Source organism: Streptopelia decaocto, assembly GCF_964273445.1.
Source record: "Streptopelia decaocto genome assembly, chromosome: 1".
Taxonomy (NCBI): domain Eukaryota; kingdom Metazoa; phylum Chordata; class Aves; order Columbiformes; family Columbidae; genus Streptopelia; species Streptopelia decaocto.
This window is the reverse complement of record NC_138663.1, coordinates 8,885,306-8,908,387: the sequence shown is the minus strand read 5'-3', so window position 1 is coordinate 8,908,387 and position 23,082 is coordinate 8,885,306. Positions and strand designations below refer to the sequence as shown.

General features: G+C 44.0%; 1 protein-coding gene across 1 annotated transcript in view; it reads right to left on the bottom strand.

Annotated features, from left to right (window-relative positions):
* The window catches only part of ELAPOR2 (endosome-lysosome associated apoptosis and autophagy regulator family member 2), a 36,018-nt gene extending 13,744 nt beyond the window's left edge, over nucleotides 1-22,274 (bottom strand). The window contains exons 1-14 of the mRNA XM_082060940.1: nucleotides 22,096-22,274; nucleotides 21,258-21,405; nucleotides 18,423-18,509; nucleotides 15,158-15,263; nucleotides 14,365-14,517; nucleotides 13,252-13,340; nucleotides 9,932-10,112; nucleotides 9,079-9,207; nucleotides 7,925-8,015; nucleotides 6,717-6,819; nucleotides 5,434-5,571; nucleotides 4,364-4,627; nucleotides 3,072-3,245; nucleotides 1,399-1,588 (exon numbers count right to left, since the gene is read on the bottom strand). Coding sequence (XP_081917066.1) covers nucleotides 1,399-1,588; nucleotides 3,072-3,245; nucleotides 4,364-4,627; nucleotides 5,434-5,571; nucleotides 6,717-6,819; nucleotides 7,925-8,015; nucleotides 9,079-9,207; nucleotides 9,932-10,112; nucleotides 13,252-13,340; nucleotides 14,365-14,517; nucleotides 15,158-15,263; nucleotides 18,423-18,509; nucleotides 21,258-21,405; nucleotides 22,096-22,259 — 2,017 coding nt within the window. The 5' untranslated portion in view covers nucleotides 22,260-22,274. The remainder of the gene's footprint in view (nucleotides 1-1,398; nucleotides 1,589-3,071; nucleotides 3,246-4,363; nucleotides 4,628-5,433; nucleotides 5,572-6,716; nucleotides 6,820-7,924; nucleotides 8,016-9,078; nucleotides 9,208-9,931; nucleotides 10,113-13,251; nucleotides 13,341-14,364; nucleotides 14,518-15,157; nucleotides 15,264-18,422; nucleotides 18,510-21,257; nucleotides 21,406-22,095) is intronic.
* Nucleotides 22,275-23,082: the final 808 nt, after the last annotated feature.

The window sequence follows — 23,082 nt, the reverse complement described above, 5'->3', positions numbered from 1 at the left end:
CAAGGATCTGAAAATAACTACATAATCACTGTTGGTAAAGTGTGTAGATGAGACAAAGATTAAGAGGAACAGTAATAAAATACAGAGCAACTTGATTCACTTGGTAAGCTGGTCCCTATCAAACCAAACACATTTTAGTGCAGACAAGTGCACCAAGGGATGAAGGCCAGTCCTAAGGAAGAGAGATTTTCCCTTGGAGACGGTAAACCTGAAAAAGATCTAGAGTGGACATCGGATCCAAGAAGCCATCATGAAACCCCATGAGTCTGGAGAAAGAAGGACTCAGGGATTCTATCCTTGCATGTAAATAGAAATACAGAAGGGATTTTTATTGCCATTCTTTTGAATTAAATACTGGGATACTATTCCTTTCTGATGTCCATGCTTTAAGAAAACCTTATAACAAGTTACAAAGGCTGCAGAAAGAACCTCAGGAAATATTCAGATGCTTGAGAAATACATGATAGCAAGAGACTTAGAAGAACTTGGTCTAATTAGTTTATTCAGAAGAGCAGACCAGGGACGGTGTGATGATTCCAGTACACAAAATATTTCTCCAAGGAGGAAAATGTGGGTGTGAAATGGAGAAAGAATAATAATAAGAGCTAGCTGAAAACTGAAGCCAAGCAAATTAAAACAGGAAACAAGTCTGCTTTAAAACAAAATACAGAGACACTGTTTGATCAGTGAAAAAAAATACCAATGAGTGTGGCAAAGCTTTTATTTCTGGCAGTCTTAAAAGTCCAGATTGGATGCTCTTCTAAAGATGTGCTTTTGTCAAACATGAGTTTCTGGGCTCGGTGCCAGGGAGCAAGAACAAACACTCAGTGCCTGTAATGGATAGGTGAGCAGACTAAATTACTTCATTGTCTAATCTGGCCCCAGACTCTGGGAACTTGTGGGCCAGAGCAATGCAAGACCTAATGATCTGCACAGCCCCATGCTGCCCTAAGCCTCCTCCTTTCTCACTTAATTGTGCCCCAGCACCAAGTGGGGACTTGGCATGGGCAGAAACACTTGGACTAGTGTGACTACAGCAGTGATTGGTCTTGCCCTGCATGAGGTGAGTTGGAAATACGAAAGAAAATGAATGCTTTTTAATTACATCCTCCCAATTTTTGTGCTGAAACTCCATGCACCATGGGACCCACTAGATCAAACACGGGGAGGAGTGAGTAATATGGGCATGGAAAGCAAAGAATGAGGGCACTCCATACTCCAGCCATTAGCTGTACTGAAACAGCAACAAAAAGCATCTGTCCACATGTGCTTCACAGGAACAAAGTGGGACTAACTCTTGGACTGCCCCTTTGCTCTTCTCTCAAGATAATACAGCACTTCTGAGCTGGGAAGGATTTACTCTGCCCCCCTAAACACTTGGGAGTACAAACCACATACCTAAGAACCTGTCGGCAAGGCTGTTGGACTGCAGAGCCAGGGCTGTTCGGAAACCCTTGCTGTCCGACGGGATGATGGTGGACTGACAGACAAAAGCTCCCACAAAGTTGGAAAAATCTTCTGATTCCGCAACCATGTCCTTCAGGGTGACATCTGTGATATTGTCAGTGCAAATAGCCATCTTCTTCCCCTGCGGACAACCAGGAGAAAACAAGGAAGCTGTTGGTTGTTGATAGGATGTGAAAAAGTTTGGAAAAGGAGAGATGATTGCAAACTTCTTGACTGCAGATGGATGAGTTTCTTCCCTGCACCTTAGAAACAACTTGATGTTTCTGTCACGAGAGGGACAAGTTGCAACAACAAACTGTGCCACTCTGAAACCTTCAATTAAAGTCTTTTACAGACCCATAAACACGATGTCACCTCTGGTATGTGTCTTATCAGAAACCTGTGCTACGAAGCACTCTCTTTTGTTTAGCTTGACAGCATAGTGTTTACTTGCAGAGCACAATAAAATGGCTTGCAATGGAAAACCATATTTCCCTTGCCTTTAAAACACTGTAGAATACCTCTTTATTTGGGATTTAATCCAGATCAAATATTCTCAAATCACAAATACATAAAACCCCTAAATAGATACATTGTCTTCAAGGCTGCACTAATGTCACATGCTGAGTTCAGTGCTGGAATCTCAGAGCAACAGCAAGGAAAGATGAATTACCAGACTCAGTTGTTCTAATAAAACACCAAACATTCAGGACCCACTCATACGGTTGGTAGTACTGTAGCACCCCTGTAGTAATTTGGGAAAATGAAGACCACATGGGAGGGCGCATAGCTGTACCTTTGTGCATCTAGTTGTCAGCAGCTTTAATTCAGAAGGGTATGTAAAAACATGTTTAAGTCAAAAAGTATGCAAAACACTGTAAAGAAATGGGACTACTCATTTGCCTCAACTCATGCAAACCCTTTGGCACACGGGAGAGAGACTTCAGAACTTTAGAGGGCTGAACATCAATGTAAACTGCATGCACTGACCTTTGTGGGACAATATACATTGCTGGTACTGCTCTGAAATTTCAGTGTATGTATGTGACAACATGCTCTGGTACAGTCCAAAGCTCAGATGTAAAAACTCTGATTCTGGGGCAAAGACTGTTTGCATTCACGGAGTAAACACATTTTCACCACTTTATACGGCTATAATCAAAGTCAGCAACAGGCACCTCGGCCACTGGCAGAAAGCAGTGTCACCAGGGGCTCTGCTGACAGCAACATCTCCAGTCAAGTCATGAGGGAAAAATATGGAAAGAAGCTGGCAACCAAAAGACTCAGACTCTTCAGTTGAGTTCCTTGGTGTCAGCACAAAAGGTCAAAGTTGTGACCCAAGTGACTTCAAGGTACAAGAACTAAGAAAAGGTAGGGATGTGATAGGGTTTTTCTTCTGAGCATCACTTATGCCTAAAACACTCTCATCTCTTTTCTGGAAAATCACTTGGCTGCTCAAAAGCCCCCTTGCACTGCCAAGCAAGATGCAGAGAAAAGTGTTTACAGTGTTGGTGACAGCTCAGCTGCAAGGAGTCCTTGTCCTTTCTCAGTGTGATCCCACAGAACAACAACACAGGCAGTAAATTGGTTAAAACCCCCCAACCCTTGACACCAGGTGAGCTCACCTCATTCCCACACAGGCTGATGTTAAAGAAGTGGAAGAACTTGGTCCCTCGGGAGGTGAAGCTGGGTCCGCTCATCAATGAGCCCACCTGGCTGAGGTTGCTAAAATCATAATTCAGGCTCTGGTTATCCTTGATGTATGACACCAGGCAGTCACTGAAGCAGGCAGAGTGATCCTTCAGAAGAAGAAGCATCCATTAAAGAGCAGTTATGGACCAGCAGCAAACCATTCACCCGGGAGTTAAAGCAAGCAGGCACAGGCAAAATTGTTCTCTGTGTTAAGAATGGAGGAGAACTTCTCCAATTCCTGTAATTCACCTTCCCCTTGGAAGAATTCCCATTCCTGTTTCAGTCCCCTGCAATCACATATCAGGACTTCAATATTCTCTAAAGCAGGCCTTTCTGTTGTCCCCTGCATTAGCCATGAAAATGCAGTTTCTTTCTTTGTTTTGTTGTAGGTGCTTTTAGGATCCCAGTATCACAGAATCACAGAATCAACTGGGTTGGGAAAGACCTCAGAGATCATCAAGTCCAACCCTTGGTCCAACTCCAGTCCATTGACTAGATCATGGCACTAAGTGCCATGTCCAATCTCAGTTTACAAACCTCCAGGGACGGCGAGTCCACCACCTCCCTGGGCAGCCATTCCAATGCCTGACCACTCTCTCTGCAAAGAATTTCTTTCTAATATCAAGCCTAAATATCCCAGCTTAAAGCCCCGTAGATAGACCAGAACATGGCCTCAGTTACACTTGCATCTTGCAAAGGAAACACAAGAAACAGCTCGAGAAACAGGGACAAAATATGAACCCAGCTGGAGAAAGGCAGAAAATTAACCAAAGGGAGCAGTTCTTTAAGCCCCTGTGCAGCTCCTTGCCAAAGGATGCTGCACATGATAAATGCTTATCTAGCCTTAAGGGCAATTTCATATATGAGGAATTTGTTACAGGTTTCTAAAGGCACATAAACATTATCCAGCTGAGGAAGTCTCTGAGTTTAAAACAGCAGAAGTCTGGGACAGTTTTAGGTGGAACTAACATATGTGCTCTTATGTTGTCCTCAATGCAGCTTCTTGAAATTAACCTTTATTTGAGCCAGCGTGATCCATTTTATCTTCTTATTGCATGTTTACAAACAGAAATTAGACCAGGGACATATTTGGAAGAATGGGGTCGTTGGTTACAATTATACTCCAATGCTCACAATGCCCATACCTGCAGGAAAGCACTAAAATTGACCCTTTGAGTGCTTATATCCCAACCTGCCCTATCTCAGACACACTCAGTTTCTGCACCTTAGTGCTCTTGCTGCCAGGCCCACACGGGATGCAGGCCTCCATGCCGTAGACCTGGTGGATGGACAGGAAGGTGTTGGCCGGACACTCCTTGCACTGGCTGGTCTCCTTCTCGATGTAGTGTCCCGCCGGGCAGGGCACGCAGGATGAGCCAGACTGCTCGGAACCCAGCGCACAGGCCCGGCAAGAAGAGGCAACTCCATCCACTGCATTGGTCACCGTGATGGAGTAGATCTTTGCCATGTCATTGATGAACTGTCTGCTCTGAAACAAGAGGCAAGAAAACCACCCTAGTGCTGTTGCACCATTGCACGTGGACACTAAAACCAGTGCTGTGCACCAGGGCAACTACTCAGGGATTGGCTTATGCATTCACCTGACTTTCATTAAAAAAAAAAAAAAAATACACAGAACAATAACATAGAATGTCCTGAGTTGGAAGGGACACACAAGGATCATTGAGTCCAATTCCTGTCCCTGCACAGGACAACACTACAGTTCACACCATGTGTCTGAGGGTGTTGTCCAGTCTCTTCTTGAACACTGTCAGGCTTGGGGCCGTGACACCTCCCTGGGGAGCCTGTCCCAGTGTCCAGCACCCTCTGGGTGAAGAACCTTTTCCTAATGTCCAACCTGAACCTCTTCTGGCACATCTTCCTGCCATTCCCTCAGGTTCTGTCATTGATTGCTAAAGAGAAGAGCTCAGTATCTGCCCCTCCTCCTCCCTTGTGATGAAGCTGTAGCCGCCATGAGGTCTCCCCTCAGTCTCCTCCAGGCTGCACAAACCAAGTGACTTTAGCCACTCCATATACAGCTTCCCCTTCAAGCCCTTCACCAACTTCATAGACACTCTCCAAACCCTTCACCAACTTCTGGACACCCTCCAGTAGCTTTATATCCTTTTATACCCTTCTTCAATATGGTTCATCCCCAGCCGCCTCCCAAGGGTGAGCTGACAGCCATTGACCCTCTACAAAAAGCCTGTGAGCTTCAGTGGAGGGCAAGAGCTCTGGCAGTGAGTGTCCAAGGAAGGCTGTGCTGTAAAGCCATGTACATAAACAAGTACTTACATCTTGGCCCTCGTTTATTCTCTGAAAAGCCCAGGTGAATGTAAAGGAAGCATTTTTGGAGATGATGTGAGTGTAGGATTGTTTCTCTTTACTTCTTTCCCATGATTCCACCACATTGGTATTTTTTCGATTAATGTCCTACAAAATGGACGTAAATCTCTTTTAAAAAACGAAAGTGTGGTCATACCACACTGAACACCAGTAATACTATAGAGATTAGTATATACTTTACAATTGCATTTAATGTTTAATAAAGGAGAGCAAACATATGTATTCTCTTTTCCACCATTGGCAATTTTTCAACTGAGAATGGGTGTCTATTCCAAAATATGCTCTAATTCACACAACAGTTAAGTTCAAAGTCCTATAGTAGGTTATAAACATTATGAGGACAGATTTAGTACAGTGGTTCTTTCAGATCTGAAATTCTGTTCATGTGTAAAACATGTGGGTAGTGCCAGAGCACAGAAAGGGGAAGGCACCTACTTTGTTGGTGTCTCTACTGAAATAGAACTGAGGCCAAGAAGGCAGTGTCAAAGTTTACACAAGAAAATGCTGTTCAATCTCTGTTTGTATTTCTTATTCTCCATCAGCTGTAAATGTTCCAGTGAAAGATGCTTTTCCTTTAAAACAGATTCCTTTAAATTATCAGTAAAGGCAGATTCCTTCAAATTACCACCTAATTTCCACTTAAATCTCTTTAAATTAAGAGCAGATTCGTGTGAAGTACCACTAAACCAAAACAAACAAATAAAAAGAACCAGCTTCGCTTTGCAATAGAAGGGGCAAGGGAGCTGTCGCAGATCCAGTTACCTTCCTCGGCTGATGAGGAAAGTAAAAAACATGACACTGTGCTTTCACAAATGTCTGCTTGCTGCCATACAAACTCCCTGGGTCACCAACAGGATCAAGACCAAATTTCCAAATTTTCCATTTCCCAGGCTTAACTTGTGACTCTACTAAACTTCTGGAGTTTAACTTGACTGCACAAGAGACACTGAGAATTTTATCAGTTTAACAGGGGAAAATTTGGCTCTTTAGTGTCCAGTGATTTCTTTTAAAATAAACAGATAACCAGGACTCATTTACAACTCATGTGGGTAGAGGAATTTTGCTAGGTCCTTCACAAAATCCTTCTTGCAAGGGCATCACAGATATTAAACTAATGTCATACTTAGTCATAACAAACCAAGCGTAACTAATCAAGCCTATGTAGAGGTATTAAAGTGACATGTGGAATACCAGGCTCAGTCCTCAGTCATGGAGAGAGAGGTCTCACTCACCGCCATAAAGTACAGCACACAATCTGCTGAACAGATGGTCTCAAAAATAAAAGTAATCCGTCCTAGTTCTGACCCAGTCGCTCCTGTCACCGATGTCGGAGGTCTGTTTAACAGAGAAGGAACGAAACATTTACAAGATGCTCTCCAGCCAGGCAGCAGTCAATCCTTCAAATTGCTTTTCGTACAGCAGGAAAACCATCAAAGTCCTGTCACATAAAACCTGCTCTTGCAGAACTGTGGAAGCCAGGTTTGCACAGTGGCTCTGTGCTGGGTATTGGGCACAGCAGGGTGATTTTAAGTGTCTGACTCCCTTATGGTACAGTTCTCTCCTTACAATCAACACCTGAACTTTATTATATCAGTAGGGAATCTTATTGCTTAAATGCATTACATGCTTTAAGTGATCTACAGTGATTTAATTGCATCTACCCTCCACTGGTTTTCAGGAGTTTAATGAAAACCAGAAGTATTCAGGGTGCTCCCCTGAAAAGTATTAAACAGTAAATTGTAAACTGGGACACGTTGAGCTTCTCCATGGATATGTTTCTTGCTTCTATTTTAATTGCTGTTTGCCCATACTGTAAAATAAAAATCAGGGTTTGCTCACTGGGTGTAAGAAGTCACAAGCTCCCTCAGCTGAGGTACAACAAAGGGAGGGTGAGGTTCGTTTTGCCATACCTTATGTGTCTTAATATTTGGCACCTGGTCTGAGCTAGGAGTCTGAGCTCACTCTTTTGACAAAGAGACATGAGCACCTCAAGCCGCTATTTCATCTGAGAGTCCAGGAGGCACCGCAGGAGAACAGGACATCCCACCTCTCCTGGACCTCTCCAGATCTACATCGCAAAGTAACTTGGATTTCCGTGAAAAACCTTTGGGGCAGGCACCAGTATCCACCCTATGTTAGGTTCAGCTGGTTACCTTGGGATAATTTAGGAACAGAGGCATAAGAATGTATTTTCTTGGTTCCAAACAGCCAACCAGCTGGCATCTCAGACTGCTAAAAACCAAGGTCTTAGAGAATCGTCTGCTGCAATGGCTTCACTGAGGGCACAGGAATAAAATCCAAGCTTCCTCTTGCTTCTCACTCATGACATCATTGCACTTCAGAAAAGAAAACTCAGTTCATTCCAGGGGTAATACAAAATAGGTGTAAGAGAAACAAATAAATGAGAAACAGATTAAAAAGAAAAAATCCTGTTCCTCACTTGAATCCTGGGATGTGCAGGTTCAGGATAAGATAGTCATTGTCAGAGCCTCCTGCCCCACTCTGAATGTGATCACCGGCCACTTCCCAGCCTTTACAGAAGAAAAAAAAAAAAATCAAGAAATGTATGGTTTCTGGGTCATATGGAAAAAAAAATATCTGTTACCACACTTTGTAAAGCAATTTGGTAGTTCAGTATGTTTTAAAGATGAGTGGTATACACTGTTGTTAGGGAAGTTCCTTTTCCCTGGGTTTCCCATAGCAGAGACTTGGGCGTGAATTCCAGAAATTCTTCAATAAGCTAGGGCAGTCTATTTCCTGATGCTGTAGAGCAGTACAATAATGCTTTTGAATGAAAAATTGTAGTAATTGTATGAACTGATGATTTTATAGGCAAATGTCAACGTGAAATCAGCAAAGCAATTGAAATTCCTTGACCTTTGCTGTGCAGCTCAAGGGGGATGATCCATCTGATCTCTTTGAGCCTTAAAACAGATGAATCAATGAATCTATGTGCTAAATGTCAAGCATATACTCCAGTGCCCTTTTTCTCAACACACATAAGTTAAAGCTTGAGTTAATATCAGCCTGACAGGGTGGATCAAACTGAGGAAAACCTTTCAGAGAAGGCTAGAGGTGGGAGAAGTCCCAAACGGGATCATTTTCACTGGCAAGCTGTGACTGCTCTCTGCTGCAATCTTAGCATATGTGCAGAGAGAAAGTTCTGAGTGGTAAATGAAGAAAATCACAGATTTTACTTAAGGTTTCCAGGAGAATTATGTGTGACCTCAGCAGGCACAGTTGTCACAAAACATGAAAGGAGATAAACTTAGAAGTCAAATAGTTGTGTTTTTTTCAATGGGGATAATCAGATGCATCAAAGTCAATGGTGGGATAGGTCCTTAGCCGAGGGGACTTCGCACAGGCTGCAGCTCCTGCCCTCTTCTGGTATACAAGAGATTTTTTAATTTCTTGTGATATTGTGACACTGCTTCCTACAGGACATTTCAAGCATGGTGCAGTTAAAGAAAAGAGGGGAAACTGCGCTGTGACTCACGCAGCAAAGAGCACGCACATCTTGATGGGTGCTCCATTACAACAGTGACCATTGCAGGAGAAAGACAGGCACATAACAACACGGGGAGTTTGGCTCACCGTTCATCCCATCGCACTTCGAGTTGCCGACATTAAAGCACGACGTCTTCATGTTGCCTGGTAGGATGTTCCACCACTTGTACTCAAACCCAAGAGCTGGTTCAGTCCCAGCAGGGCAGGCTTTGCACTCTACAGGGTGAGAGAGCAGGAAAAGGATATCACATGGCCAAAGCATGTCTCAAGGTGTTTTAAAGAACATAGATATTACTTTTTTACTCTCTGGGGCAAGTAATGAGCAAAGAAAATAATTTGTTTCTTTATAATTAAATGGTCAAGGACTTATCAAGACCAGAAAAGTAGAAACAAGACTAGCATTTTATAAATCGTAGATCATAACCTTGTGGTAAGTAATCTGCAAGTGATCCCCAAGCATGGCTTCAGCTCAAGCTTTGATCATACTGCTAAACATGAGTTTCCACAAAATGCTGTAGGTGACCATTGGGCCAATACATCTCAGAATCAACAAGCCAGAGTTTAGGCTAGACAATGTTGGCAAGGGACTCATCTGGCAGTCCTTAAAATGGTATTTTCAGAGGGAAGAACTTGGCACGGACAGGAGAATGGGTGAGGAGGAATTATTGACTGTAAAAGTTCTGATTCCTCAGAATCCCTTAAATAACCCTCAGGATGTTTATACCAGCCAAGAAATGCATCCAGAACACAGCAGGTCAAATTAGAGCAGCAGAAGACTTCAGAGGGAAAGCAGATATCCATATCCCTCTCTCCAATGTTATTACATAAATATTTTATGCAAAATGAACTCTGGCTTATAGTGATGCATCATTAAACGAAGTCACATGGAAGCTGACAACTGCTTTTGGGGACACTAAGCAATTTTTTTGTCGACTCCTACCCTGTGTCCCATCTGAAAAGGTGCCTGGTGGGCAAGGAGTGCAGGAAGATGAGGCGTTGTTATAAAAGCCAGGATTGCAGGGTGGACAATCCTTCCTCTCTCCAGAAGGAGGTAGTGTCAATGCATCAGGGAGATCTTCTCTGCAAATCTTTGGTTCAATCCATTTGTACATGATCTGAGTCTGGAAAGAGAAGACACTGAGCTCACAGGGTGTTTTAGGAAGCTTTAGAACTAGACGCACCAGTCAAAGTCCCCCTTGTAAATGAAATTAGGGTGTTCCCAACATTTTAGGCCAAAAACACACCTTGCACATCCAGGACAATAAAGGGAAGGGCAGTGAAAGGAAACAGAAGTGGCTGGGTTCACAGGTGATTCCAAGATTTCAGGCCTTAAGAGCAGAGCAAAAATGTTTATCTAGTGGATTTTCCTATGAAAATATTTCTGAGGAATGTCAGATAAATAATCCTAACAACAGCATAAGCAATCTCTGCATTTTGACCATAGTAACCCAAAATATAACTTCTGCATTATAAAATCCCTTTATCAAGAAGGCTTCTGTTAACAGAGAACATCACAAGTTCTGCATTTTCTCCACACTGGCCCATTCTTTGAAATGTCCTCAATTTCTCTCTAGCCATTTTTACCTACTGAGGAAATGCCAAAACCACACGAGAACAATTCCAACCCCTATCCAGTCCCTCCAGATTACACAAGGAGCAGTCCATAAACACTAACATGATTCGATCCTTGGCATTACCATTCACAACAGGATCACTTCTTTGTCATCACCTCTCTTTGACAACACACAGGTGAGATGCATCACCCATGGTGTTGGGTTTCAAATTTTATGTGTCTTTGAGTCTACCCTGAAAGGGTTTAATATCTCAAGACAAAAATTAGTTGAATTCCAGAGCTGTGAAACCCAACTAGCAAGACTAATTTGCCCAGAGCTCTCCCTCCACGTAGTTCTACCCTTTCATCCTAACAGTGTAACCAGGGATCTTTGAGGCCGGAGGCACGGGTATAGAGCTTGTCAGGAGAGATTTCACCTTACGATTTTGGTTCAGGGCCCTGAACATGTGCCCCTGCCAAGCCAAATATTGAGCTGCTTGTGCTCGACGTTAGCCCTCTGATCAGCCTCTGAGCAGCCCACAGAGCTGCTCAAGAAGTATTCGCCAGCCTTGAAGCTGTTCAGAAAAAAAGCTGGAAGAAGCCTCAGTGCAGGCTCAGGTCTTGGCTCCTGGGAGCTGCAATTAAGCTGAGTTTCTCACCCTTGATCCCTGCCTGAGCTGTGTTGCAGCCATGCCTGTGCCAGGTCACGTACCCTGGGTGATCCACATCCTGACTGATGGGTGGACTCGATGGGAGACAACAATGTCTTTCCAGTGTAACACCTGGCTGATTTTAGTAAGCCACAGATCCATAGGCCCTTAGGCTGCTGTTTTACAGCCACTGTTCACCTGAAGATGGGCTGCAGAGTCAGGCCCTCTCATGGGACTGCATCACATGGAGAGAGGGACCTGTTGGAAAGGGGCCAGAGGAGCCACAGAAATGATCCGAGGCTGGAACAGCTCTGCTGGGAGGACAGGCTGAAAGAGTTGGGGTGTTCAGCTAGAGAAGAGAAGGCTCCAGAGAAACCTTATTGTGGCCTTTCTGTATTTAAAAGGGGCCGATAAGAAAGAAGGGGACAAACTTTTTAGCAGGGCCTGTTGTGACAGGACAAGGGGTTATGGTTTTAAACTAAAGGAGGGCAGATTCAAGCTGAAGAGGAAGAAATGTTTTACACTGACGGTGGTGAAACACTGGCCCAGGTTGCCCATAGAGGTGGTGGATGCCCCATCCCTGGAGACATCTCAGGCCAGGCTGGACGGGGCTCTGAGCAACCTGATCTGGGTGAAGATGTCCCTGCTCATGGCAGGAGTTGGATTAGATGGCTTTTGAAGGTCCTTTCCAACCCAAACTATTCTATGATTCTATGGCTGGCAAGTACAGTAAAAGCAGACTGATTTCCAGAGATGCAGAGCGCTAAGTGGTGAAAGCAGTCCTGAAAACCCAGTATCTGTGCATCTATGACACATGTTGTTGTTGCAACTGGTCTGCAGAAAGACCCACCACTCTGTATTCTGATGATGTCCATCAGTGAAGGGAAAATCCACTGACAAGACAGGAAGAGGATCAATGGCGGGAGCTTATTCAAAGCCAGCAAGCCTTGAATTGCACAGAGCAGTGACAGGGTACTCTATAGGAGATTGCAATTAAAGGGGTACCTGGGGGTGTAACAGTGAACACTGCTGCTAATTCTTTGAGTCATTAAAGAAAGTTAATCAGTGAGTCAAGAACAGGTTGTAGACCCTGCCAGCTCTGTGGCTAAACTCACTGATGCTTTGTTAATAAAGCATGTGAACTCTCAGCTGCATTTTAGAACTGGGTGACAAGGAGACTAGTTGTTATCCCATCCAGATCTATGAGAGATGGAAAAGCGAAGAAAAAGAGATAAAACAGGCCTGAGCATGTGTCCACACCTCTGTGGGCTCTGTATCCCTGTAATTAGGAGTTTCTTCTCCAAATCCCACCAAAATACTGCTGGGACAAAGAGCAGGAGTGCTCCAAAGCTATGCTGCTCCACCAGTAGGTCCCTGTATGAGAGATCCAGTGGATCTAAGATCTCTGGGTGAAATAATCTACTGAGAGTCCAGATGTTCCGAGGCATCCCATGAGGCAAGCACATTATTATCAGCTAATCTCTGCTACTGCACATGGATACTCACAGGCTATGTATATACCATTATTTCAACAGACTATGGGTTCTTTTTTGATGGAATGACCAGAGGACATCATACTTATGCAGAGAAATGTTCTTTCGCCTGCAGCAGGCATGGTCATGCTCCTGTGCACCTCAATTGTGTCCGGGCATGGCTGGGACAGGGCAAGTTGTCACAAGCCAAAAGTATGCCAGGAAAGATCACTACCAACTAAACAGTACGGCTTGTTCTGGGACAGTACTTCAGCTTGTGTTCCAACCCTGTTTTTTTATGAGCGTGGAGGTAGCACTGGTGACACAGGCAGACTAATCACGAGTGCAAGAATCTTATCGTTTCACGAAAGATCCCTTAAGCAGACCCATGACAGGCAGATTCTTACAGATAAATGCTGGAGAGAAAGTAGCTAAAGGACAAGCCCAAATCAGAGAGATTCAATGCTGAAAGCAAAATTGGGAAAGCAGTTGGGAAAGTCATTCCTAGAAACCCTACTTTGTTTTCAAATCAAGAGATCACAGTAAGTTCAATGAGCTTAAAAATAGTCTCGTGCCTTCTACTTACTTTTCCTTCCTTATCACATGGGGTGTGGATCTGGAAAAAGTCTTTGTTTGTGCATGGAGGTCGCTCTATACACGCACTGGATCCTTCCTCTAAAAAGAAAGGGTAAAGAACAGGATGTTAAACTATCGAATGATCCCTGGAAACAACCGTAATGAGCTTAAAATCCAGAGATCAAGGTGAGTCAGAAGAAAAATACAAAATTAAGACAAAATTAAGAGGCAAAAGAGGGAAAATACGAGCTATGCTTGTACTGTCACACTGAAATTCATTGATTTAGTATAACCAGGGAATCATTCAACCCCTCACCCCACTCCTTCGGCTTCAAGCAGTAATTTGTGTAGTTTGCCAAGCATGGGAATTTGTTTTCACTTGATATGGAACAAAAAACTCTCTAACCCATTAGAAACTTCAACACTGGTCCAATTTTTCCTCTCCCCAGATATTTTTGCAAAATTTCCATTCCCATCATGAGCACAGGCACAAGTCCCCAAGCATTTGCCATAATCTGTGATAGCAGGTGCTACAGTCAGCAAATGATTCTTCAAAACTGTCTTATAAAACAACTACAACGAAGAAAATAATTTTGACCATGAGGGATGGATTGTGCCTGTGATATTTGATGACTACCAGCTGGGAATGCAGAGAACTTTGGGGACTAGGGTTTGCAACTAGATCACCACATCTTCCAACCACACAGGAGGCAGGGACAGGCCAGGAGATGATTTAGAGAAGAGACTCCTAGAAACATGACAAGTCTGAAGCGAGTGCTGAAGCCAGTTCAGGTCATCACCAACTGATAACACAAATTACCACAAGAGGGCAGAGCACAACTGTTATTATCTCTCAGAAGAACCATTCCCTTAGAGGTCATAAAAGATCTCCATCCCTCCCTGCTAGCACAGGTGACAGCCAAGATCTAGAATGTCCAGTTATGTATATATGTGCCCTCTGCAGCTTCTGGGAAGCCCCATCTTCATTTCCCTTTCGGTAGATCGACTGGAGACTAAACTTCATTGTTGGATAAAACCATTCTCACATCTGCACACAGAAACAGCTTGTGAGCTTATGTACTCAGGTTCTCCCGGTTTTGCTTAACCCATTTGATTTCTGTACCTGCATAATACATCTCTTCTTTACACTTGGTGCACTCTTTAGCTCCTTTCTCAGAATAAGTATTTCTTGGACACACCTGGCACCCAGACGAACCTGGTTTGTCACTGAAGGTACCAGGCTTGCATGCGAAGCATTCAGATGTATATGCAACTCCTGTAAGGTAAATTATAGGTAAAACACCAAAATGCAAAGAGGTATGCCCCATTACTGCCTGCCTGCTTATGGGGGAAAGCAAGCCAGCTGGGTAACACAGCTTAAACATCACAGACTTTCACCGCTCACTTTAGACACTTTGGCTTTGCTGAGTCACGATTTCAGTTTTTAATTTTTGCTCCTCAATGAAAGGCTGAGCAATGTAAGAAGCTTATATGATACTTCGAGTTTGATCACACTTAGAACAGGACCAAAAGAACAATCCCAGATTAATTAAGTTATTTAAATAGTATTTTAGCTGTCACTGTTATGATATATACGTTCATGTATCAGTGTTGAGAGGCTTACCAATAAGCATAGTCTTTACCACATTAAGCAAAACCCATTTATTTTTCCCTATTTATGTGCTAAGCCAGTCTTCCCCAGTAGATGGCATTATTTACCAGCTAAATAATTTTTTCAGCTTTTCCCTGATAGTGCGAAGTTTTGCTGCTCTGTTTCTACACTTTAGAGGAGGAGACAAGGAATAAGGGGGCTAAAAAAAGCCACTTTGGTGCTCTAGGCACAGCAGTAGAAATAGCACTGGGCAAACACTGTGACGAAAGAGTGAGATAAGACCTAAAAGGCAAATATCACTTACCTTCAATTGTGATGTTTTTAACCAGAACTGGTTTTACTACTTTGGATCCCATGAGAATCCCTGTTGTTCTCCAGTATAATATGTTGCTACCTGATTTCAGCGTTACCTGCAACAACACACATGACACTGAGCAGTTATCCCCTCAGCAATAATTTTATTTATTTCTTACTTCCATTACTCAGATTTCTTGCATCCTAGCAGAAATCTTTTCTGTTCCTAAGCTGCTTTAGTGAGTCAAGAAGTAACAGGGAGACAGCTAGGCAGATGTTCTAGAGACATCTCTGCGGAGTATCTACATATGCTTCATAAAAATGCTTCTCAACACTCCAGTTTCATGGACAAACACCAAGAGCTCTTCATGACCTTGTTGTAAGCAGAACTGGTAAAAAGCTGTTCCTGCCTTTATCCAATACCCCTGACACTGAGGAGCTTTTATCTCTAGCTCTATGATCAGATATAGTCAATCAGTTTGTTTTTCAAGCCTTGAGATACACTTTTATAAAGAAACCAAACATGACCCAGAGTTCAAAAATCCAGGCTCACAAGTGAGTTTTGTTTATAGGCTTTAAAAATCAAGCTCTGCCTACATCTAACACTATGGCATCATGATCAGGAAGCCAGGCACAAACCACTAATGTCCCCAGCAGCAGTCCCATCCCTCCTGCTCATTTCTGACCCTGAACAGCAGACGAGATGCACAAAACAACCCAGTTTACTACTGTCTTGACCTACTTGTCTTCACGGCGTGGCTCAGCAAGCGGCTGCACCACCCCCGTGCTGGCACAGGACAGGTGGTGGGTTGCTGGCACCATGGCTCGGATAAGGGGCACAAGGAAGGCAGGACAACTTCTTTCAGCAGCAGTGTTGGTGCCTGCTGCCTTCAACCCACCTGCGTAACTACAATATCACACTGCTCACTAAAAGCAGCAGGTTTACCAAGACCCTGCCTGCTCTGCAAAGTTGCACCATAGGATGAGAGGAAACGGCCTCAAGTTGCACCAGGGAAGGTTCAGACTGAACATTAGGAAACATTTATTCATGGAAAGGGTTGGCAGGCATTGGAACAGGCTGCCCAGGGAAGTGGTGGAGTCACCATCCATGGAGGTGTTTAAAAGACACATAGATGAGGCTCTTAGGGACATGGTTTAGTGCTGGATTTAGGTTATTGTTGGACTCGATGATCTTAAGGGTCTCTTCCAACCAAAATTATTTTATGATTCTATGATATCTACTAGCCCAGTACAAGATACCTACTGACAACATAGTGATACTGGACTGAAGGTGCTCTATTTTCATACAAGGAGAGGGATAAACTCTACCAGCATAGGGGTCCAGGAAAACGAGATTTACAGTTGTTGTACAGGCCTGGCAGGACCACAGCTTTTGTTCATCCAGGATAAAGAGTCCAAAAATTCAGCAAAGTGGAAACACAGCACATTGTATCTCCCACTCCCCAAGCAGCTATTCTCCAGGGGAGCAGAAGAGAGCTGGGTTACCACAGGTAACAACAGAACTGGGACCATATTGAACCAAACATCATGTTGTGTGGTGCAGAGATACCCAACATCAGTTCTAGTGCAGCAGGACTAGCACGCTGAAAGCAAAGGCTGCAGGATCTGGAAAAATGGGCTCAGAGAAGCCACCGTGACAGGATTTGCAGTGAAGACAAAAGCCTTGAGGGGAGTCAGAATAGTCATCTCACTTAGCTCCTGTGTCTACATTTCAGCCAGGCATCCAAGCAACTTTCATAGTCAGAGGAGACACTTGCACTTCCCAGATGATGAGCTCAGATGGCAGCATCTCTCATGCAGACACTGTTTACATCTCTCAGCATACGCAAGTAGATGTCTTGGCCTTAGATCTCAGCCTGTGACACTCACCCCTCCTCACCCAGCTCTCCTGCCTCCTGATGTGACTGGTGCAGGGCTTGCACCTGAGCTAACAGGCACTGCCAACAAGAGTTGGCTCAGGGATACGGTTTCTCCTCCAGGACAACAAGCAGACCATGGAAAACAGAGACCAGACTGCTGTCTATGCCCGTAAAAAGCCTTTTCCTTCTGGCATAATGTCACATATGTTGGGCCTTTGCTGGTATGGCTCTGGGAATTAGGGTATGATGGTATATTGGCAGCCAGGCATCACCATGAGCTACTGAGTTGGTCTACACATGGTCTGTGCACCGAGCAAACTTGGCCAGCTGGATCACAGGCCAGCCAAACGGCTGCTGCTCCCAACATGGACATGCTCGTATCGGTGCTGCAGGAGCCATCCCAGGGCTGCCAAGTTGCTTTTCAACCAGGGAAAACACCACGGAGCACAAGCTGGGTGCAGTCCAGCTGTTCTGCACAGACTTGGGAATAAAATGCCCGTCCTGTATCTCTCCACATACACACACTGCTCTTCTGCACAGACCTGGGAATAAAATGCCAGTCCTGCCTTTCTCCACATACACACACCGCTCCCGCTGCTCTGCTGAGAAACAGGGAATAATCTTGTGTTCTCGTGAGCAAACAACTGCTGTAGAAGATCACAGAATCATAGAATAGTTTGGGTTGGAAGGGACCTTCAAAAGCCATCTAGTCCAAACCCCTGCCATGAGCAGGGACATCATCACCCAGCTCAGGTTGCTCAGAGCACTGTCCAGTCTGGCCTGGGATGTCTCCAGGGATGGGACATCTACCACCTCTCTGGCCAACCTGGGCCAGTGTTCCACCAACCTCAGTGTAAAACATTTCTTCCTCATGTCTAACCTGAGTCTTTCCTCCTTTAGTTTAAAACCATCACCCCTTGTCCTATCACAACAGGCCCTGATAAAAAGTCTGTCCCCATCTTTCTTATAAGTCCCTTTTAAGCACTGGAAGGCCGCAATAAGGTCTCCCCGGAGCCTTCTCTTCTCCAGGCTGAACATCCCAACTCTCTCAGCCTGTCCTCCCAGCAGAGCTGTTCCAGCCCTTTGACTGTTTTGTGATCATTTTGTGTAAGATTTCAATTATAATCATGCAGAGTGACTATGGCATGTGGATTTGCATAAATCTATTTACCTCACAAAGCACTTGATTCAAAGCCCAGGGAAATCAATATGAAGTCTTGTATCTATATCATATGCTTTGGGATCAGCCCCTTAGCTTTGCCCACAGTGCCAGGAAAGCTGCGCTTCCTCAGATGCATTCACAGGATCTGGCCCTTATTTCCTCTGTGCTCAGAGGAAATCACAGACATTTACAAATGGAATAAAAGTTTCAGAAGGAATTTTTTGCACACTTACAGAATGAGAGCCCCATTCCCCATTGTCTGTTAGCTTCACCCACTTGTCTGCTGTGGACTCCATCTCTTTGCACTGGTCATTTTGTATCTGTTAATTAAAAACGAGAGATCAGTGACCACATCAGATGTATCTGTCAGCATAATCACTGCTGGCAAGGAATTATAAGATTCAGGTTTGTTTCTGTTGTCTACATATTTAGGATAGCAGCTGCCTTATTTGTGGCAGAAAAACCTCAACTTTCAAAACCTGCTAGCAGCTTAACAGTGACTCCAATGACCACCTCTGATGAAGACCAAAAATTGAGAGCAGGAGGAGATCTCAGCCTTGTCCTCTCACTATCTGGTCAGACTCTGTCTTCTGAGCCCACTAAGACCAAATTCTCTAAAATCCAGAGGCCACAAGCTTCTAAATTAGAGGGGAGGTAGGAGTAGACAGGCCAAAGCTAGAAGACAAACTGCATTCTCTGCAGCCAGTATCTCTTATGTCTTTATCTCCCTGCAACTGGACCTCAACAGGGATGAGAGTAGTGTTATCAAGGGAGAGGCAACATGCCATGGAGGGTCTGCCCTGGCAGAGGTGGGAGGTCGATTGTCCCTTGCCCAGGTCCAATGCAGCTCAGCAGTCTTTCCTTGCAGCAGGGTTGGGTGCACGGCCTCACAACGGTCCACTTCCTTCTTCTCATCATGGTCTTCTCTGAAGAAAAAGTGTCAGATCCCTTTGAGGTACGAATTCAGTTACTCAGCTTTTATTCCACCAGGGAGAAAGGCCAATTCAACACTTTCAGAAGACATGGGACCAAGCATCCTCCTCAAAGTTGCTCCACATCAAGTCTGAGTCGCGTAACCCCATATCCTCCAAAGCATCTGTGCACTTAATTCCCACCTAGATCAACAGATCTGAGGAAAAGAGGTGAGAAGAAGTATCTAAGTAGAAGGTATTTGCCTAATTATCTTAAACAATCTGAACTACAGCATGTTTGTTCCTCAGTTCCCATCTGCAAAATGGAGATAAGAATATGTAGTCTGCTCTCGCAAGGTGTAAAGGGCATCAATGTGTAAAAAGAATCTGGAAAGGGCAGAATGCAGAGGCACTGGGTATCTAACAAGAAGCACCCACACTTGCTTCCCACATTTGAGGGCATCTCCTTGCTTACCCTCAGACTGGCAGTGCAGCCACCTCTGCCTGGCAAGCCCAAAAATTTCACCCTTTCCCAGCAACTTGCAAGCCACTGCCACTGAAATGTCACTGTCCAGAGCTGAAGTGTCATTGTTGAATATATTTAAGTACAAAGATATGCTGGAGAAAAAAAAAATACTTTGGGAGCAACGTTAAATATGGTTTCCCTGAAATACCGAGGTTGACTAGGAGTCACTGACATGGGCATTTCTATGAAGGACTGCACCACTCGCTGCTGCTTGAACAGCGAATGATAAATTTAAGGAGTTGAATGAGTGGTGTATGGATAAATGCAATAATGAAAAAAACATTTTCAAAGCCAGTGCTCAGAGAAACAATATATTTGCTTCATTGCAAGAGCAGAGCAATCAGTCTGCCAAGCAACTGGAGCTAGGATTTGTAATCTTGGTGCATTCGTCTGACAGCAGTCTGCTTTTTTCTCCGTGAAGAAGGCAGGATAGTCTAATATAAGACTGAAATGCTAAATAATATTGTCTGCACTGTCCATTATCAAAGCATAATAGATTGCACTGATGTAGCAGCAATAGGGTTCCTCCAGCAGCTTATTTTTCTTCTTTTCCCATCTTTACTAAGGATAAGGATACTTTGCACTTTTCTCCAAGCTTCAAGAAACATTAACCAACACTAGCTGAGGTTTGGCACTTCTGTGAGATACCAGGAGCTGTGTCTTTTGGATGAAAACCGGAACTCACCAGACAGAGAGAGAGGCAGTAACAGAGAAGACTGAAAATTTCCAGTCATTTCCTCTGAGCTGCCCTCCCATTAGGTTTTTTTCTGTCCCAAGTGGCAGGTACAACATTGCCAGGGAAAGCAAGGTAGCTTTTGGTAGAAACTTCCAAAGCATCTCAGTGATGTGGGGCATCTGGGAACCCTCTGGCTCTCTGGACCCCAACCAGTCCATCCATGTGGGCAGAGCACGGTTGTCCTTCCCATTCAGATCCTTGCTCATCAGACTGCTTTAGTAATTTGGGTACAGCATGGTACAATCCCAGTCAGGCTGCTCCCATTTCAGAGCTAATGATCCCCAGCCCCTCATTTTTGAAGTGCGGACGCGCCCTCAAAGCTTAGTTCCTACTGAAAGTCATCGGAATTTTTACTCCTAAATCTCTCTTGAGAACTGTTGTTTCCGTCTCTTCTTTAAGGATCATCCTTTTGTCTCTTCTCCTGCTTTTCTTTTCATCTCAATTGCTATGACCCAAATTGATCTAAAACTAAAGTCTCTACTAAGACTAATGCCTTGAAGCACCTCAGGCTCTGGATGTCCACCTTGGAAGAAATCTTTTAAAACTTCAAGTGCCTTGAAAGGCATCTCAAGTCAACCACTGCCAAACTGAAGCACCTACCAACAGCTGCCTTATAAAAGGCTGGACTAACTGAGACCATCATGATCCCTAATGAAAAAATCCCAGCATATGGTAGATAGAATCAGTTTAGTCTTGAGTTTTGAAGCTGAAATTCATTCCCAAAAGGCAGCATAAGTGGCAGAAAGAAAAGGGCTGTTTTTTTAAATCTTGTTCAGCACTAACAAGCTATGGGCATATGGGGAATGCAAAGGAAGGAAAAAGCTGGTTTTGATGGTCTTTATCTGGATTTAATTCTTACAATATAAGGTTGGATTCATCATATAAAAGGCCTTACAAAAAATTCAAAGAAGATATTGTTGTCAATATACTGGTATTCGAAGAAGACAGAACCAGATTTCTTCAGGTGCACAGCATAGATGAGAGAAACTGTACAATCATCCCTGTTCGACTCGATGTAATTCCCTCGAGGTGTCCACGAAGAGCTGATGAACATAAACAAAACAAGCCTCAGCTGAGAGCAGAGACACTGAGGAGACTTTTCTTACTCTACTATACAAAAACTTATTACTTAAGAAAGAACCCAGAATCCCACAATAGCTAACTGCAGTGAATTTCTAAATTCATTACTGGAATCCCATTTATTTTTCATGTAAATATAATACTTTTCATTAAAATATGTATGGGAAAAGGGATGGTACTAGAAATTTAGGACCTAGCCTACATAGGAAAGGTTCATTATCCAGGCCCAACATATGTTCAATTACACTCAGAAACAGCCTTCTGCAACCACCATGTGTCTCTAAATAAGCTGTGAAAGTACCTTTTAGCCACATTTTAGCCACATTTTAGCCACCATGACCCTGGAGCTTTCCAGTTACAACTAAGAGCAGCTCCAGGCTGGTCTTAGACTCACTAACTGCTGATGAGCCTGAGGAGACCATGATGACAGCAAAGAGATTGCTAAAAATTTCGCTTTCCAGCCACTGCTGTTGGCCATTACTGGGGTTGGTCACCCTCCAGAGAGCTCGGGTGAGTCATTAAGCTGGGTTGGACTGGATGATCCTGAGGGTCTCTTCCAACCAAACTGACTCTACAACTCTATGATTTATGCTGTTTAGCTGTCTCAGGTTCACCCATGGCTGCATAACCCAGACGCAAACAGAACTTCTTACTTGTTGCAGCTGTCGGCTTTATTCTCAGCCGAGCCCACCGCCGTGTCCATGAAAGTCGCCACGTTGGAGAATCCTGCTGGCAGCTCATCCCACTCATCAAACTTGATCCCGCTGCCCAGCGAGTAGGTCCCTTCTGCGCATTTGCTGCACACCTGGTTCTTCATCTCCAGGTACTCACCAGAGGCACAGGAGAAAGCTGGGGAGACAATAATTTTCAACATATGAATGGATAAATTAATCCCAATTAATTTCCATTAATTTTATGCCGCTTAATTAATTAAGAGTGAACTGTGACTAAAGAGAATCAAACAAGAACACCCCAGCCCCAGGAACACAAAAGCTGAACTATCAACTTGGGCTGCAAAATTGAGATGTTCCCCAGTGCCTGTTTTTTCCCTGATGCAGCAGCACTGAAACCAGATCTCAGATGACGGCTCTTGATTTGCAGCTTGTCTCTGTTGGCAAAACAAGGTTTTAGAAACAAAATCTCTACCCACAGACTCTGTCCAAAAGCAATTCGTGAGACTGAGGGTTTGTAATCCAGTCCTCCTCACCCTTGCTCACCCATCTGTTATACTTTGAACTCAATTAAAATCACCAGCACCTGAGAGCCAGAGTAGACTCGTATCACACACCCGTACAGTAGCTAAGAAGGGCATATGGCAGCATACAGACTGTAATAAAATACTACAAGCCTCAGTTGAGAGTTGCAGGCCTAATCCAAGGCTCTCCCCACATTTTTCCTCACATGGGCTGCCGACAAAGCAGTGAACATCTTGCCTGATAGAGCAGGTGGTCTTGGAAAAGATCACTAATGGGCCTGTGTCTTGCAAATGGGGTGATACGAGCATGCTGAGAAAATAAACACCGGTTGCCAGCACAGCAAAGACAGTAATAGCATATGTAACTAGGGGAAGTATAATTTAGAATGAATGTCCACAAAGTGTTTTTACTGATGTCTCTAAAATTACTTGCTCCAAGTAACTA